The sequence below is a fragment of the Hyla sarda genome, chromosome 1, assembly GCF_029499605.1.
Source record: "Hyla sarda isolate aHylSar1 chromosome 1, aHylSar1.hap1, whole genome shotgun sequence".
In the NCBI taxonomy this organism is placed as follows: Eukaryota; Metazoa; Chordata; class Amphibia; order Anura; family Hylidae; genus Hyla; species Hyla sarda.
In genome coordinates, this window is record NC_079189.1 from 472,609,585 (window position 1) to 472,629,183 (window position 19,599).

The window sequence follows — 19,599 nt, forward strand, 5'->3', positions numbered from 1 at the left end:
CCAGGCTGTCTAACTCTGCCATCATTTGTTCTCCTCTTGCTGATGCCAACTTCAGGCTGTCTCATTCTGCCACTATATGGTCTCCTCTTGCTGCTGCCAACTCCAGGCGGTGTCATTCAGCCACTATATGATCCCCTCATGCTTCCGCCACCTCCAGGCTGTGTCATTCAGCAACTATATGGTCTCCTCATGCTGCTGCCACCTCCAGACTGTCTCATACTGCCACCATATGTTTTCCTCATGCTGATGCCACTTCCAGGCTGTCTCATTCTGCCACCATATGTTCTCCTCATGTTGATGCCAGCTCCAGGCTGTGTCATTCAGTCACTATATGATCTTCTCATGCTTCCGCCACCTCCAGGCCATGTCATTCAGCCACTATATGGTCTCCTCATGCTGCCATCACCTCCAGGCTGAGTCATTCAGTCACTGTGTGGTCTCCTCATGCCTCCGCCACCTCCAGGCTGTATCATTCAGCCACTATATGGTCTCCTCATGCTGCCGCCACCTCCACGCTGTGTCATTCAGCCACTATATGGTCTCCTCATACTGATGCCACCTCCAGGCTCTGTCATTGTGCCGCTCTGCGACAATTAATCTAATAGCGACGCCTCTAATCTGCATGTCATACTGAATAACAGTATTATTTCACTAAAACAGCACACTCCCTATGCGTGTTATGGCAAGGCAAAGTGTTTTTCACACCCTATTGAGGCTCTCTGTAGCCCAGAAATAGCTGTTTTTAATAGCAATTTGCCGAATCCGGATCAAACCAAATTTTTTGGAAAATTCAGCGAATCGGCCAAATCAAATTTTTCTAAAATTCACTCATCTCTAGTGGAAGCCATTTAGTGATATGCTTTACAGAAGGACGCATGGACCATAGACAGAAAAAGACAGGACCTGTTCCATTTAGATAAATTGGTGACATTACTAAGCATTCTATGTGGCCTTTTTAGAGATCATTCTACAAAGAGAGGGGAATGCTGAACTTCGCTATGAATGGTGGTGGAGCCAGTGTTATCAGTCTAATACACAAGGAACCTTCGTGTAGTCTTTAATTTTTGTTTCACTACACAGCTCTCTAATGGAGTAACCACGCATTACTGGGAAATGATCTGTACATAACAGGAAGTCTAAACTTAGTTTTAGGCCAGAACGAAACCTGCAAGATTTTAGGATTATTATAAAATATAGATATTAAAATTGAAAATTATAAACAACATCACCAATAATTCAAAAAAAGGTTAAAAGGGGTACTCCGGCCCTAAGACATCTTATCGCGGGGGGTCCTGCCGCTGGGGACCCCCGCAATCTTTCATGCAGCACTCTGCTATCATCAACCTCCGGAGCGAACATCGCTCCGGGTCTGATGAATTACGATCACGGGGCCGCCCCCATGTGATGACAGGCTTCGCAACCTCAATGCAAGCCTATGGGAAGGGGCGTTCATTGAGGTGGCGGAGCGTGATGTCACACGGGGGCGGAGCCGTGATGTCACGATACTCCGGCCCTGTGATCGTGATTCATCAGACCCGGAGCCAACATCGCTGATGATAGTGGCATGCTGCATGAAAAATTACTGGGGTCTCCAGCAGCGGGACCACCGCGATCAGGCATCTTATCCCCGTATCCATTTGATCCTTTGAATAGGGGATAAGATGTCTTAGGCCGGAGTACCCCTTTAACATAAAAGCCTGATTTAAACAACAGGTCATTTTTGATGACACTTTGCATCTTTCTATTAATATGAATATATCATGAAATTTATCACCAAAATATGGCAATGATTTGTTAAAGATTGAATGTCAAAAGCCAAATCATAAAAGTAATTAGCAGAATTCACAATAATTGAAATATAATTATTCATTACAAATGGAATATTCTGGTATAAATTGAAATTCTCTGTGAAAGTAAATTCCAGGACAAAGTGGTTAACACCCTAAGGCATCCTGTAAACATGTAAAATAACTTATGGGACATTGAAAAATTTAAGCATTCTGACATATATTTGTTCTGAAAATACAGTTTAATGGAAGTAACCATTATGAAAAGGTTAAAGGCCCACTATATATGTAACTATAGACAAAGGGAAACGGGGCTCCTAGTGTGATACCGTAAATAAATAGGGTACAATATAAGCAATATTGCTCACCGATGTAGGTTGTACTGCGACCAAGTACAACAATGGTGTAGGCATAAACCCTATGCGGGCGAGACTCGGCAGCCGCTCCTGGCAACATGAAGTGAAGCAGAGACAGATCCCTCCAGGACCGCACAGGATAGAGCTGGCGCACAAGACTTTAAGGTAAAAACAGATTTATTTTACCCGGCATGCAACGCGTTTCGCTGGATAACCAGCTTCATCAGGCAGATGAAGCTGGTTATCCAACGAAACGCGTTGCATGCCGGGTAAAATAAATCTGCTTTTACCTTGAAGTCTTGAGCGCCAGCTCTATCCTGTGCTGTCCTGGAGGGATCTGTCTTTGCTTCACTATATATGTACAAAGGCTTACTCATAGAATTTCATCATTCAATACATTCACTGATTTTAACTGTTACATTCAAGGAAATAGCAATACACATGACACATTGCAGAAAGCACCAGTCTGAATCACTCACATAGACACAGGATCTAATAATGTACATTTCAAATGATCTGGTCAAGAAAGCATTAGAGACATGTGTCATAGGATATTATAATATATATTATAATAAAAAAAAATGGTAACTACATATAGTGTAACTTGTTCCACACAAATGCTAAGTTTACACTAAAGGGTACCATGGTGGAAAACAAGTGCAAAACAAATGTTTTTAAATCAACTGGTGCCATGTTTTTTGTAAATTACTTAAGCCTTCCAGTAGTTATCAGCTGCTGTTTTCCCCAGAGGAAGTTGTGTAGTTCTTTCCATTCTGACCACAATGCTCTCTGCTGACAACTCTGTCTGAGTCAGGAACTGTCCAGAGTTGAAAAAAATCCCGATAGCAAATCTCTCCTGCCCTGGTCAGTTCCTGACCCGAACAGAGGTGTCAACAGAGAGCACTGTGGTCAAACTGGAAAGAACTAAACAACTTTCTCTGGAGCATACAGCAGATGATAAGTACTGAAAGGCTCAAGATTTTTAAATTGAAGTAATTTACAAATCAGTATAACTCTTTGGCACTAGTTGATTTGGAAAAAAAAAATTCCACCGGAGTACCCCTTTAAATGAAAAAATATAAAAATAATCACGACCACAATAATAAAAAATGGTCCAATAAGGTTCCAAGCCTTGTTCCATAGAAGGGGGGAGAAAATATTATTGAGTTTCTGGCGCAATCCACCACACAAACGAGGCAAAGTATCCTTGAAGATGTCTTATTAGCCAAACATTATGCGTTTCAGAGCGTTGAAGCTCCTTCTTCATATGAAGAAGGATCTCCAATGCTCCGAAACACGTCATGTTTAGCTAATAAAATTACTTTAAGGATACTTTGTCTTGTTTGTGTGGTGGATTGCGCCAGAAACTCAGTAATATTTTCTTCCACTTCTGATTGCATGGAGTTCCAGGTTCCAACATCGGGAGGCTGCACCACCTGGTACTATTTCATGCACATATGTGGTTGTGTCTACTACACAACCAAACAAGGTGAGCAGATTACAGTCACTTGTGCGACTACTCACTTATTACCAGGCCCGTCGCTACAGGACAGGCAAACCAAGCAATTGCTTGGGGCCCCAAGCAGAGCCGGTGCTTGCCCGTCCTGTAGCGACGGGGCAATTCCCCCCATCACTATTAAGGACATCCCTGTGTCCCGAAAAATCTTTTCGGGACAAAAGGATGCCCTGGTTACCTCTGTGCGGCCGCCGGGAAGTAGCGCACGCAGGGACGTCACTGATGTCCCTTGCGTGCACCCATGGCAACAGAGCGGAGTGGTGAGGAGGACGCGCGCACATGGTAGGTAAGTGACCAGCAGGCAGCGGCATGTCATCTTCAGTATTCCGACCACTGCTCCAGGGTCACGATCATAGGCTATGGGCCATAGCAGTAGTTCGTGACCCCGGACCGGAGGAGCGGTGGTCGGAATACTGAAGTAGGGCAGTAAAACAGGCATACAGCCTCCAGCCATACACTGTATATGGATGAAGGCTGTATGTCTGTGGGGGAAACATACTGCACCTAATGTGGGGGAGCTATACTGCACCTAATGTGGGGGAGCTATACTGCACCTAATGTGGGGGAGCTGTACCGCACCTAATGTGGGGGACTATATACTGCACCTAATGTGGGGGAGCTATACTGCACCTAATGTGGGGGAGCTATACTGCACCTAATGTGGGGGAACTGTACTGCACCTAATGTGGGGGACTATATACTGCACCTAATGTGGGGGGAACTCTGCCGCACCTAACGTGGGGGGAACTGTGCTGCACCTAACTTGGGGGGAACTGTGCTGCACCTAACGTGGGGGGGGGGAACTGTGCCGCACCTAACGTGGGGGGAACTGTGCCGCACCTAACATGGGGGGAACTGTGCCGCACCTAACGTGGGGGGGGGGGGGAACTGTGCTGCACCTAATGTGGGGGCCTCGTATTGACGTTCGCTCATGTCGCGCTCCCAGAATTCAAGGGCCAGCGTTACTACATCCTGATGCCGGCCCTAGAGCGTGACGTGCGGGAACATCAAGGGGGGGGGGCCTCCTTGTCCATTTTGCTTGGGGCCCCCAAATCCCTTTAAACAGCCCTGCTTATTACCGTTACCAAACGGTACTTGTCCCTTGAGGGGCTCTGCCCATTTTTTTCCTAGATTTCTGAGCAATAGAAGTTTGAATGAAACGTGGTGGCTGTAAAAAAATCTCAGTATATAAGTATTTACCAGGTGAAGATTTTGTATTCACAGAACTATGTATTCATAGTGACAATAACAAAAAAAAGGTAAGAAACTCTGACATTTAGTTGTCGGTTTGAGTGGCATTTCAATTCCCTGCATGCTGGTGCAATACAGGAGATGAAATGACTTCCTATTGCCCCTGTACTATTTGGACATTAGGCGTCTACATGAATCTCCAGGAAGGCTGTCCCTCAAGGTGGTCTTGACACTGGATTTCAGGAATGGATTACGTTTCCTATAACCGAGTGATAACAAACCACCTCTTAACATGGAAAAGACCTATTCATTACTAACATTGTTATTCCCGTTCATCTGCTCTGCCACAGAATTTAATAGAGTTCAGAGGAGAGGGAGACAAACAGATACCTGGACCAGTCCCAAATCTCTGAACTCATCCTCCAGTTTCCTGTACTATAAAAATTGAAATCAACTAATCTTATTTTTCCCCACCCATAAATCAAGTTACTGACCAAAATATTTACACAAAAGGACAATTTCCTTGTGAAGCCGGTTTCATGACAGCGTTCATTATTTACAGGAAGGTTGATTCTGGACAGATATTTTCTGTTGCTTTCTTTTTTAAGTTTATTTAAATAAAACTAACAAGAAAAGAATGTTATAGAAGACGGATTATTTTAACTGTCCCATTATTATACAATGAGAGCTGTAGTAACTTAGCTTCCAGATGTTATGTTAAGGAGGATTTATTATTATCAATATAGAGTGCATTAAAAGTTTCCTTTTAATACCATGCTGCTTTCAACATCATTTTTACTGACCTGAACAATACAAGATCTCCATTAAGATGTCAGAAGAGTATGCTGGCAGCACTGCTATCGAATTCTTGACATTGTTCTTACTCGTAAAGGGGCTGCCTGGCTGTTCTATCCCTTGGCAATGAGCGGATATCATTGGGGGAAGTGACCATTGCAGGGAAAATGTTGTATCACATGCTGGAGATATAGATGAATGGCTCCTCCATCATATACCGTATTTTTTGCCCTATAGGATGTACCGGCATATAAGACGCACCCAATTTTAAAGATGCAAAATCTAGAGAGAAAAAAGATTCTGAACCCAACGGTGATCTTCAACCTGCGGACCTCCAGATGTTGCAAAACTACAACTCCAAGCATGCCCGGACAGCCGTTGGCTGTCCGGGCATGCTGGAAGTCGTAGTTTTGCAACATCTGGAGGTCCGCAGGTTGAAGACCACTGGTATAGGAGGTAATACTCACATGTCCCCGCCGCTCTGGACCCGTCACCGCTGCCCTGGATGTCGCTCCATCGCTGTTGCCGCGTACCCGACGCTCCGGACATCTTTTTCCCCGGGATCCACGCTCTCCGTCGCAGTCATTACGTCGCCGTCATCACATCGCTACGCACGCCGCTCCTATTGGATGACGGGACGGCGTGCGCGACGAAGTGATGGCGTCGAAGGAGAGCGCCGGCCATGCAAGGGATCCCGGCACGGAGCAGACACCGAGGAGGCAGGTAAGATCCCTCCCAGTGTCCTGTAAGCTGTTCGGGGCACCGCGATTTCACTGTGGCGGTCCCGAACAGCACGACTGAACAGCCGGGTTAGTGTCACTTTCCCTTCAGACGCATCTGAAGGGTTAATACAGGGCATCACCGCGATCGGTGATGTCCTGTATTAGCCGCGGGTCCCGGCCGTTGATGGCCGCAGGTGTGTGTATTCGCCCTATAAGATGCAGTTTTGGGGAAGAAAAAGTGCGTCTTATACGGCGAAAAATACGGTACATATATAGAAAAGGAGTATCCTGGTAATCCAACTCCTTTTAAAAACAGAATATACTTCTTTACTTTTCCAGCCCTAGAACTACTATGAAGAATATCTAGTAATCCCAAAGATTGCTTTTTCATTACATTACCAATCTATGACACAATATCCAGACCCCCTTTACAGCTTTATTCTTCCCTGATCAATTCTTGTAAACATTTAAAAAATCTTGGCATCTTGGGAAAACTTTGGCTTTTACCTTGGCCTTGTCTATTCAGGGTTGTGGGTACCCACCTTTCCTCGAAGCAAGTCCATACCACATTGTATAACATTTAGGCCTTGTTCACATTGCCATCTGAGGCTTAAAGGGGTATTCCAGGCCAAAACTTTGTTTTATATATCAACTGGCTCCGGAAAGTTAAACAGATTTGTAAATTACTTCTATTAAAAAATCTTAATCCTTCCAATAGTTATTAGCTTCAGAAGTTGAGTTGTTGTTGTCTAACTGCTCTCTGATGACTCACGTCCCGGGAGCTGTGCAGTTCCTATGGGGATATTCTCCTATCATGAACAGCTCCCGGGACGTGACATCATCATTGAGCAGATAGACAGAAAACTTCAGAAGCTAATAACTATTGGAAGGATTAAGATTTTTTAATAGAAGTAATTTACAAATCTGTTTAACTTTCCGGAGCCAGATGATATATATAAAAAAAGGTTTTGCCTGGAATACCCCTTTAAATATAATTTCCTGTCTTCTCACAGACAAAATTATCCTCCCATCTTCTGCGGACTATAGACCGCTTAAAGGTATTCTGACACTGGTTGCAAAAAAATCTCCGCAAATGAATATTTTGTGTTTATAGCACTGTATTTTTATAGCGGCAACCTGATCATTTACCTGATACTATTTCTCTTATAATCTCTTGATTCTGGTTTATAAAACATTTTAATACTTGGCTATCACCCATTCTTTCCTTTCAGTTGCCCACAATAATCCTTGGGGTCTACAACAATTTTACTGATGATGCTAGCAACAAGGCATCTCCTTAACGTCCTTCTGACCCATTGTTTTGGCATGTCTACAAAATCGACATAAAAAATATATATATCTGTGCCTCTACTCATCTTGATGTCCTTGATCTCCCTCCCTCTCTCTCTCTCTGACTGTAACCTTCTAATATTTTTCGCAAAGAGATCTCTGCAACATGTACCAGTCTGTTTTCAGATTCTTTCATTCTGAAAGGGTTTTCTGATTTAACCTCTTAAGGACTCAGCCCATTTGGACTTTGAGGACTCAGACAATTTTATTTTTACGTTTTCATTTTTTCCTCCTCGCCTTCAAAAAATCATAACTCTTTTATATTTTTATCCACAGACAAGTATGAGGGCTTGTTTTTTGCACGACCAGTTGTCTGTTGTAATGTAATCACTCACTTTACCATAAAATGTATGGCGCAACCAAAAAAATACTATTTGTGTGGGTAAATTAAAAAGAAAACCGCAATTTAGCAAGTTTTGGAAGGTTTCGTTTTCACGCCATACAATTTACAGTAAAAGTGACGTGTTCTTTATTCTTTGGGTCAATACGATTTAACCAAATTAGTTCGTTTAAAATCCCCCTATTTTATAACTTTTTCATTTTTCCGTATAGGCGGCGGTATGAGGGCTCATTTTTTGCGCCGTGATCTGTTCTTTTTATTGATACCATATTTGCTTATATAAAACTTGTAATACATTTTTTCTTAATTTTTTGGGGAATAAAATGTTATAAAAAAGCAGCTATTTTGGACTTTTTTTTTTTTTTTTTTACGTTTTTGCCGTTCACTGCACGGTATAATTAACATTTTATTTTAATAGTTCAGATATTTACACACACAGCGATACCAAATATGTATATAAAATATATTTTTTACACTTTTTGGGGGTGAAATAGGGAAAATGGGACAATTTACGTTTTTATTGGGGGAGGGGGTTTTCCAAATTTTTGTGCTTTTATTTTTTACTTTTTTTACTTTTATTTTTACACTTTAATAGTCCCCATAGGGGACTATTTATAGCAATCATTCAATTGCTAATACTGTTCAGTGCTATGCAAAGGACATAGCACTGATCAGCATTATCGGTCATCTTCTGCTCTGGTTTGCTCGATCGCAGATCAGAGCAGAAGACCCATGGATGGTAGCGGAGGCGGGTGAGGGGACCTCCGTCTGCCATGCTGGATGATCGGATCACCACGGCAGCGCTGCGGGCGATCCGATCATCCATGACCGCAATGCTGCAGATGCCTTGATCTGTATTGATCAAGGCATCTGAGGGGTTAATGGCGGACATCCGCAGATCGCAGATGTCTGCTATTACCAGTGGGTCCCTGGCTGCTATCAGCAGCCGGGACCTGCCGCGCATGACCCGAGCATCGCTCTGATGCTCGCGGTTATGCATAGGACGTAAATGTACATCCTGGTGCCAGCTCACCAGGACGTACATTTATGTCCGGCGTTGTTAAGGGGTTAATAAAGCATGTGACTATCATCAGGAATTGTCATGATAAATAAAGCTATGCTAGTCCCTGCCTCTTCAAGTGCCATCACTCCAGTCCTCCCCAGTCCTTACCAATACCACTAATGCCAATGACTAGCTGCAGTGGTGATGTGGTTATACAGGCATGTCATCACTGTCGCCAAGTAAATAAAGCTGGGTGCTGAGGACCTCATGGTGCTGGAAACTGGGGGATTAAATTGATCACAATAGATATGTTTAGTATGTTATCACAATTCCTAGTGATGAGTAAAACAATTTCTTTTAATTAGAAGATCCCTTTATTCCTTTAAAGCATTACTGTCACTGAATAAATCTCTTTATGTCATGCAAACATAATAAAAAATATTTATAAAGACAGGTCTCAGTGCTGTAATCCCCACCAATCTCTAGATATAGCCAGGAGAAGAACACGGCAGCTGCTTCACTCCCCAAATTGGCACTAATTCTGGCTCATTGCAATAGGCAGGCAACATTATAAGTCTATGGGGCTTGTCTACTGAAAAAAGAGTCGGGGAATTAAGCGGCGCCACACGCTTCCTCGGCTATATCTAGGGGTCAGTGGGAGTCTCAGCACTGGGACCTCAACTTATCAAAGCTTTTGGCATATCTGTGGCACATGTCAATTTTCTTTTTTTTTTGTGGCAGTAATACTTAAAGCTGGCCATACACATTACATGAATGTAATCCAAATGTATTAATTTTTAATTGGATCCCCTCCCCTCATTCAGAACACATGCACACATGCATGCTCGGAAAGCTGAGCATTCATGTGCTTGAGGGGGAAAGGAGTCTGGAAAGATAAATGTCGGCCAACTGTGAGTTCAGCCGACACCTGTATAATGTGTATTGCCAGCCTTAATATATACCTCCTGCTTAACAATACAGACAAATCTGCCTCCCTGTATTTCTTCTGCAAGACTAGGTTCAAAAATAAAGTTTTGGTCAGTATTTATTTATTTTAAAACTTATTTATTTTTCATCAGTATTTTAGCCAACACCAAAAGCCTAAAACACAGTAAAAGTGCAAAATGTTATTTTTTTGTCTGTGTCAGTTCTACTCTTTGGTTGTGACTTAAAAAATTACTGATTAAAATGAGCCTTAAAATGAGGGCTAAATACTAACCAGAATACAGTATGTGAACCCAGCCTTAGACTAAAATCCATTTAAACTCTATGTTTTGCAATTATTCTATACATTCATAATTTCCAATATATCGAATTACAATCTACCTTTGGCTTCCTATGGCAATGTAGCCACCAGTCCTTTTCCTGACTTTATATACATAGAGAAAAACCAACCTGCTGCAGTCTACTGTAGGCCAAAAAGTATTTAATATATGCAAACATTCATGATATATAAAACCTTATGTGCTCCAGTTTAATATGCATAAAGCTTAGCCCTATCAGCATGTTTGTTAATGAAGATTAATTACCTAAACCAGCATTTGGCGCTCCCCCGTTTAATATGGGGGAAATCCTATGAATGAAATTGGGAATTGGATCTAGCAATTTAGTAGGGAATGACTTTTCATTACTGTTTACTCACACTAAGGACAGCCCTGTTCTGCATCACTAACTCAGCTAGGTTTTGTCAAAGGGGTCCAGGTTTAAATGAAGAATAGATGAAGTACAGAGAGAAGGGTAAACTAGTCTAGTGGAAACATAATAAGAAGAGGCAAATTGGAAGAGACAACGTTTATCCATTCTACACAGAAAACCAATTATTGAGTCCAATAGTAGTAAAAATATAGGGGGGAGTTGCTAAAAATACATTTATTCTTCTTATGAATTACTTGGTTGTAAATCATAATTAAAAAAGCATAATTTCCCTTAAAAAAGAGTTGAAATCTCCTTGTGTGCAGTGTTTTAATATTCTACTAGGCATTTCTGCTTTGGGAAAGCCAATGTAAAAGCAATATGGCTTTCAGCTTTTTCAGTTGTTAGCAATATACATCCTGCTATCTAGTTTATTGTACAATATACCTTGGTAAATTTGTCTATAAGGCTATTCAATGCAGTACTAGCTCAAGGGTTTAAGGCAGTTACCTGCCGTAACCTTATAAATCTGATATATGCATTGTTATAGTTTTCCTTGACAGACCAACCCCCTGTTTATAGAACTCTACAAAATGAAGCATAATAAATCTGGCATGGGAGATGTCATATGGTTGAGCGGTTCAGTAAACTGGTTATGTAAAGTACTTGACAATTCTATAAAATGACATTTGTAATTTTCTATACTGTTAATGACAACTGTTATTCAGCAACAGCCTAGAGCACAATCCCTGCCAGCAAGCATGTTGCCTACCCTTTATGTCTCTTTGTAAGTAAAAGAAAAAAAAATACTGTTATATACCGTGAAACCGCCAAAAGTTACAAAAATACCGTGATACACACATTCGGTCATATCGCCCAGCCCTAACGCCACTCGCGGGGGGGGGGGGGGGGGGAGATGGGGATCAGTGGCAGATGAATACATGTTTCCTACTCTTTTTTCATCCTACTTTGGGTTCTTTAAAATATATAATTAATTATCTGCACAAACCATTTAATTGCAATGAAGGAAAAAAGTTTGGACATTAAAAGTTACCTAGCAAGTCAAGATTGTAAAATGTTTTCCGTTATGTGGGTGTTAGAAAAACCATATATGCATTATTCAGCATCGTAAAATATACTGCTCCCTGTGATATTTACAATTTACAATAAACATGGATGATTCTGATAAATGCTACTTAAATAATAAAAACAAATAAAAAACTAAACTGATAAATTAGATAAAACAGAGGTTGCATTAGACAGGTATGGCTTTGTTCACATTAGTTAATAGGGCTACAACCTATTTTCAAATGGATGCCAACAAATCCCGACAGTCACCATGGAATTATAATATGACTAATAAGGATTGCAGTATTTATCTTATGGCAAGACTAGCACGATAGTAATAGCACTGCCCTACAGTTATATTTTTGCTGTTAAAATACTGCAACCTCTGACAGAAACATAAAAACAGCAGTGTGAACAGAGTCTATCAACCTGAAAAAATACATCTATATGCTTTCCTATGAAATTGATAGCATATAGAGGTATGGTATATTGGCATAGACTTCAGTGTGTGCTGTATTATGGATTTGAATGTCGTAAAACTTTTAATACACATGAGCTACGTTGCTTCTAGTTAACTACGGTAAGTATTTTACCTTAGACATTAAACAGATCATCCAATGAGTTTAGGATTTGATAAAATGGTTCCAAAAAGTTCCAAAGTTAATGTTTTAACAAATTAAACTTTTGTAGACAATTGTTTATTCAAGGAAATTGCTTGATCTTTAACTTTTTTTTAAATTACAATATATTAGGAAAACTATATATACAGTAAAACCTGACTTACAAATGATCATGCACAATATTCCAGTTTTTTGGCTCATAATATTTGCAATGCTTTACATGCAAATCTCTCTCTCTCTCTCTCTCTCTCTCTCCCTCTCTCTCTTATATATAAGAAAATGCTTATAGTTAGGTTATAAATTTCACATCTTGACATGTCTTATTTGAGGCAGAAGCCATTTCATGTCAATATAATAAGAAGACATCAGTTTGTAAATGACTTCCTGCTCCTTACCTGTTTATATATTGCTCCATTAATATAATGTGAAATTAGAAATGACACATCACGAGCATCGAGAATAAACCATACATAGGAGATTGGAAATATTTAATCACTAGCCTCCAGATTTCCTATTTTGAAAAGCCAAATGCGTCTTGCCTGATCCCCTTACTGCTGCGTTATAGGACTCAGAGGTCCATTTTTCCCAACAACACACAGAGCAATTGACTACACTGCCATTTAAGCGTACCCTCAGGAGAACATCATTAACATATTAGTGAGGGTAGAGCAATCCGATCTGCCTGAGGGAGGCACAGAATAGGGCTTCTTTAAATCACTAGTTATTACCATATTTTTCCTAATATTACGGCTCATAAAAAAAACTACCATCATTTCTGAAAACATGAGCCGTTAAGTGCAGGGACCATGCAAAAGTTGTGAGGTTAAACCATTTCAAAAATGTAACATACTGTTCTATAAGTGAACTATACCCACATGGAAGGTATTTTTCACTGTACTACTAATGTCAGGAATTATTTTTATCTACTTTTATGAAAGCTCAGGTACAAGAAGTGATTGGTCTCCATCTTAAGAATCAATTCTCCCATGGTTCTATAGGCGTGTTTCTCAATCGGTGCAACAGGCTGCACCAGTGAGGTGCCCTCTAGTTGTTGGTGAGGTGCATTTGGGGAAAAAAAAGTATTCAAGTAAGTGATTTAAAGCTGCACAGTCCTTAGTATGGCTGCAGTAGTTATAGAATTTGCATTCAAATCTATATTTTGTTCACCACAAAGAGTTGCAGCCGACACTGCTCCACACAGACCCCCACCCCAGGGGACAACAACAGCAAAAGGACACACTCCGAACCTCCGGGTGTCTGCGGCAATGACCTCCGGTGCTCTCAGCCAGATAAGGACAGACTTCAACAAGCGGCGTGGAAGAAACACAGCACTGAGGTACACAGACTCCGGTCAAACGATTTATTGCAGGTGGAAACGCTTGGCAACAATTGTTTCGCTACTTGCAGGTAGCTTTTTCACAGCCTGATTGAACCAGAGATCCCCACCCCCTTAAAAAGTCCCAGCATTCCCATTCATACTTTATTAACAGGGAACAAACAAGGACATATGTAAAAAAAAATTTGAATGTGAAAAAAACACTCTTTCTACTAAAACCCTCTAAAATGAACAAGACAGTAGGTAGCAATATATGCAACAACAAGAAGGTCTTCCATAAATTCTTTTACAATATACTGTTCAAATCGCTTCTTTCGTTCATACCCATAGGGCCCAATGCTTCTGTTCTAAGAATAATTTCCGTCTCTTTTCTTAGTAGCTCTTGATTACGGTCACCTCCCGTGGGTAGCGGATCAACTTGTCTTAATCCACAAAAGCGCATGCAATTGGCATCCCCCGCAAGACTGTCTCATGTGTCCTATTAATCTGGGTGATCCCACCCCTGTTCTCAGTGAACGCACATGTTCACCAAAACGGTCGGATGGTTTTCCCTATATAATGACTGCATACATGATAAAGTTTGTGCGGCATGTGAAGAACTGTTCAATCCTAAACTCGACCTTATCGGAAAAATTATATCTTTTTTTTAATTGGCTGCAGAAGCGGCAGCTACTACATGGGTGGTTGCCCTTAGAAAGTGATTTAAAGCTGCACAGTCCTTAGTATGGCTGCAGTAATTTTTGAATTTGCATTCAAATCTATATTTTTTACTTACTTCAAAGATATTTTCCAAAGAATAATAATATAATAACCTATCCATAACGCAATGGTTTTCCCCATTGCTCCAGTGCCATCACTCAAATTTAGGGTGTTAGCAGAACTTACAAATAGCAATTGTGCAGCAAATTTCCATGATTTCAGCACAAAGGGCACAGCCGCCATCAGTGTTATGCCCACGATACACGCCATCCAAGTGTAGGTTACTGACAAAACTATGCTGTTTAACATGGATTCGTGACCAATGACTACATCTAAGAAGGAAGTGTCCAGTAAGACGAGGAGCAAATCCTGACACACAGGTTTTTAACCAATTATAACAAATTGTATGCTGTATTAAGAAGTAAAAAAGACACTGAGCAACAGTCTCTAGCCATATGCTGTTTGCACTTTAAATATTGAAACACTGGTGGTATTTATCTATCAGAGTGACTGTAACAAGTTTAAAAAGTCATTCCTGAGTGGGGAGAGATAATGGTGTACCAACACAGTGTGCAATATATGGACATGTGCAATAAATACAAAATATATGTGCAATAAAAGGACCAGGTGCAATTGTGGAAAAGGATTGTGCATACAGCATCAAAAGGATTGTGCATACAGCATCAAAGTATAATATATGGCTATAATATGTGGACTGATACATTGATATATACACAGAAGGACTATGATCATATATAGGGCATAACCGGGACTATATGTGCAAAAAGTAATACTGCCCTTGTATAAACATGTGGAGTGGATACAGGTTCATGTTTTCTGTCTGATGCATTGAAGACCCCTCCATATTGTGTTATGGTGTATGGATTGACAGTGATTATATACAGCATCTAATAACCACCAATAGCAGCAGGTGTAAAGTAATAGCTGCATGTTACTATATTGGTATGGACTCTTTACCTTCTAGAATATTATTATGATGAACTATTAATCTGGGTGAAAAATAAGATGGCGGGCAGTTAATTTTACTATTATGTTACTTTATTTTATTTTGTTCATTGTGTTATGGTTTATGGATTTTATTAGAACCATTAAAAGTTGAGTTTTATATCCTATTATCCTTCAGTTCACTAGGCACATATGGTTTACCACAAAGTAAAGTTTTTTTTTTGGTTGTTTTTTTGCAGCAAGTACAGGGTGAAGCACCAAAAAACAAAGTTTGTGTTTTTGTAGACATTAACCACTGGCTACTGAGAACTCTCTACAAGATCTGTCGATTTGGAGATGCTTTTTATGTTATGGCTTTTGTCAGTATAGAAAAGCAGACAGACATAGCAAACTGATAAACACATACATACATAGTATATACGGTATACATTTTTCATATATGTATATATATATATATATATATTATAATATACATTATATAAGTAGAAAAAAGATACATGCCCGCCCATTATGTTCAACAAAGAAGGGGGAAAGGCATGGATGAAAGCAAGTATAAGGGGAGACCCTGTTTCTCCTTATTGATCCAAACAATGGCAGTAAAGTCCAGAAAGGTAAAGACTTGATCATTCTACTTTGAAACAATTGTTAACACAAGTATTTTCTATATTTTGTTTAAGGGGTTATCACAATAGAAGTCAATCACATTATGAAATTGGCGCACATTGTTGTTTTTCGTTGCACATTTTTGGCTCTCTTAGCTAGTAATGTTATTCCTGGGCTTCTATATTTATTACAGTGAAATAAAGTATATTAATCCTTCTTAAACAGCACTTGTTACTTTAAAAATAACATTTCCGGATGTAGAATTATTTTCCTGCTCTAGTTTCCATGGCGCCAGACCTTTTCATTATTCTGCCATCTGTACCTATAATTAAATGTGTGTGTAAGGTAAGAAGGTAGAATGATAAAGTCCTTTTACATAAGAGTATTCTAATGTATCTGCCAATAGGAGAGCATTCTAATGGAATACTACAATCTTATTGCTAAGTTACTGGCAACAGTAAAGGAATGAAATTACTACCTGATATACAATGCTTATAAATTACAGTGAATGGAGAGAACATTTGTCCATTAACATATTTTGCATGTCTTCTTTGCTTATTTTGAATATTTAAATGGTCACTGTTGTTTAAAGCCACTTCCCTCCATATGATAGTACCATATGATAGTGTGATAACACATTTGTAAATCACTTTATTTACTTAAAATGACTCCTTACCCAAGAAAAAAGCACTAAAGTCTTGACACTTAGGTGCCTATTTTCCCTGCAACTGCTGTCTACTGCCTGTTTTTAAAGGATTCCATACCTTGTAGCAGAGAGACAGAACACAGGAAGTGGGGGTGGTGCTTAAATAGTGCTATGTGCAGGAGATCCTGGACTGTGTGCATGCAAGCTAGCCTGTCAGCCTCTTTCAGAGAATTCATGCTATGTCTGAAAAGGTCAATTAAGTCTTCCTGCTCATCTCTGACCATCCATAAAGTTTTGGGTATTTTTTCTCTAAATACGTCGTGTTTTTATTATGTATACTTGTGCCACCTCTTAAATATAAACCCCTCTTCCCCTCTCTTTAGCTTATCATCATTATCGACAGCAGCAGTTCACTGCTTAAAATAGGGCTGCTTTTGTGATGTAACCTCTTCCTTGCTGTGGTCCTGTTACTGTTTGGTTACATTGTGCTAAAATAGCCTCCCAAGTGGCTACTTGTAAACCTATTGTGTCAATAAACTTCACTCAATATGACATCTATAGTACTGTACTGTGTAAATCATCCCTAAGCACAGTGCCTGTCTGTTCAGTCAAGTGCATGTTCAACTGCACTATGTCACCGTATAGCAGAGATTGATCAGACAAGTAAGGAAAATTAAGTCCTAGTGCGATTTCTGCTGGCAAACAACCCAGTTATGGTCCGACCCCCTAAAATGGAGAAAATGCTTTGCATCATAAAGGGAGCTCTCAGAGGCTCAATAACAGCAATGAGAGCACTAAAATCACCTTGTCACCACTCTGAAGGGTTAATGTTTTTTGGGTGGATTCACACGTAGCAGATTTTGTTGCAGAAACAACTTCATTAATATGAACCTAAATGTTTTTCATTTGCAGAAATATCTGTGTTAAAATCTGCCCCATGTGCATTTACCCAAAACAGGTGTTTCTTTTTACTACAGACTTCTTATAGGAAACATTCGTTTTATAGGTCATTTTTCATCATCCAAAAATCTGCATTGATAAATTAAACATTTCTCTTTCGATTAATCGTGTATCAATAAGTCCTGTTTCATACAAGCATATTGGTAACCTTCTATGTGTCATAAGTATATCATCCATATTGCTCATAAATATTGCACTGTAGGCAGTAAACTGAAATAAGGCAGATTGTTTTAGAATGGATAAAATACAGATAATACAGTGCAGGCGTACTCAGATAGATCACATACAGATACAAATGTATGGAATAATTACTACACACAAATGCACTTAAAGAGAAAGCATCTTCAAAAAATGACCTATTTTAAATCAAGGTCAATGTTAAACATATTTTAAATAATTGTTGGTGATTTTTTTTTCAAGTTTCAATTTTACTATTTTTATTATAAAACAATCCTTAAAATCAGTCTGGCCATTAGGTCTAATATTAACCTGAGACTTCTTGTTTGTGCAGGTAACTTTCCAGAAGTGTCGTCCTCATCATCACCTTGAGGAGTACCGTGAAAGGTGACATCAGTAGATAGATCCAATATAAAACACAACAGAGCCCTAGGGTAGGAATGCGGTAAATTAACTTTTTATACCAAACCCCTTTTATATAAAACCTTTTCTCTTTGAACCTTGCTACTAGTAAATATTGTAAAACATCACATTTATTAATATGCATAACAATTGGTTCCAAAATAGTTAAAACCACAGAACACAGTCCACTTATTAACATAACTTGCTCTCAGCTGAGAGTCTCGATAATAGGCTTCTGCAGTACGCACCAAGAAAATGAACTGGGATACTGATGATTAAAATATTAACGCTTTGTTTCCCCTTTGTGTTTTGTGGCACCAGCCAAGTCATCAGGGGTGCAGACAAATGCAGACTCTCGACTAAGAGCAAGTTACATTGATTAGTGGAGTGTGATCTGTGGTTTTAACTAGACAAGAAATGCTGTTCACAGCTCAGCCTCCCCCTCCCTGTGGAATGACCTCTGCAAAGGTCACAAGGTATGCTCAAACCTTTCCCATTAGTTCCAGGCTATTGAGTCAATGTCAAAGGGGCTTGTTGTAAAGCATATTTTTAAAAGCTATAAAAAACAGTTCAGCCCCATAATAATAAACAAAAATGTAATAGAAAAAATTACAACAAAAAAGAAAAATAGACACAGAGGAGAAAAAAGAACCTGTTTCGGTATCTGGCTTTGATCAGTAAACAGAAATCTAGATGATACATTCACTTTAAAGTCTTAGGCTTGAGCATCATGATTTGCGCCCCATAGTGCCAATAACAGTAGACTATTGGAGCACATGAAATCATATAACCACATGGTATTTCCTGCACTTACAATTTCAGATCTAAAATGTATTGATGCTTGTGAAACATTATGTATCTGAATGAATATTATATGAAAAAAATATCGATATTAAACTACATGTTATTAGTGTTATATTACGTCCTGCTCTTAATGATAGCATTGCTGAGATTATGTTGCTTTTTAATTTTTCTTTCATTATAAATTTCACCTGTTAACTGCCATTACACTCCCTGCTGACTCCATATCTCTTCTTCATCAGAAACAGAGTAAACTATATTAGTGTGATTGAATTTTCCTCATTATTTCTTACTGTAAATGCCCATTAAAATTCACCAACATGTTTTCTATTTTTTAGAATTCATACATATACATCCAGATCCTCATTATGGAGATTTCTAGGGAAGATTAAAGTATGAATAGTGTCACAAATCCTTACTTTTTTCTGTACAAAAAACATAGGCTAGATTAACACTAGGTTTTAAATCCTGTTTTAGGCTGTGTTCACACATAACATTTTAGTCTTTATAGTTTGCTAAAACCAGGCATGTAAACTATAATTGAAAGATTTATGCAGAGTAAAGCCAAACAGAATTCCGCTTGCACATTCACAGAATCGGCAATTCCCATAAAATTAATCTATAGAAGT

At 39.5% G+C, this 19,599-nt stretch overlaps 1 protein-coding gene across 9 annotated transcripts in view; it reads right to left on the bottom strand.

Annotated features, from left to right (window-relative positions):
* KSR2 (kinase suppressor of ras 2) overlaps positions 1 to 19,599 on the bottom strand; it is a 481,762-nt gene that overhangs the window by 222,709 nt on the left and 239,454 nt on the right. For 7 of the 9 annotated variants that reach the window (XM_056537068.1, XM_056537052.1, XM_056536998.1 and 4 more), the window contains one exon: positions 18,080 to 18,196. The exons of the other annotated variants lie outside the window; for them this stretch is intronic. In XM_056537068.1, the coding sequence (XP_056393043.1) occupies positions 18,080 to 18,196 (117 nt within the window). The remainder of the gene's footprint in view (positions 1 to 18,079; positions 18,197 to 19,599) is intronic. 9 annotated transcript variants of the gene reach the window in all.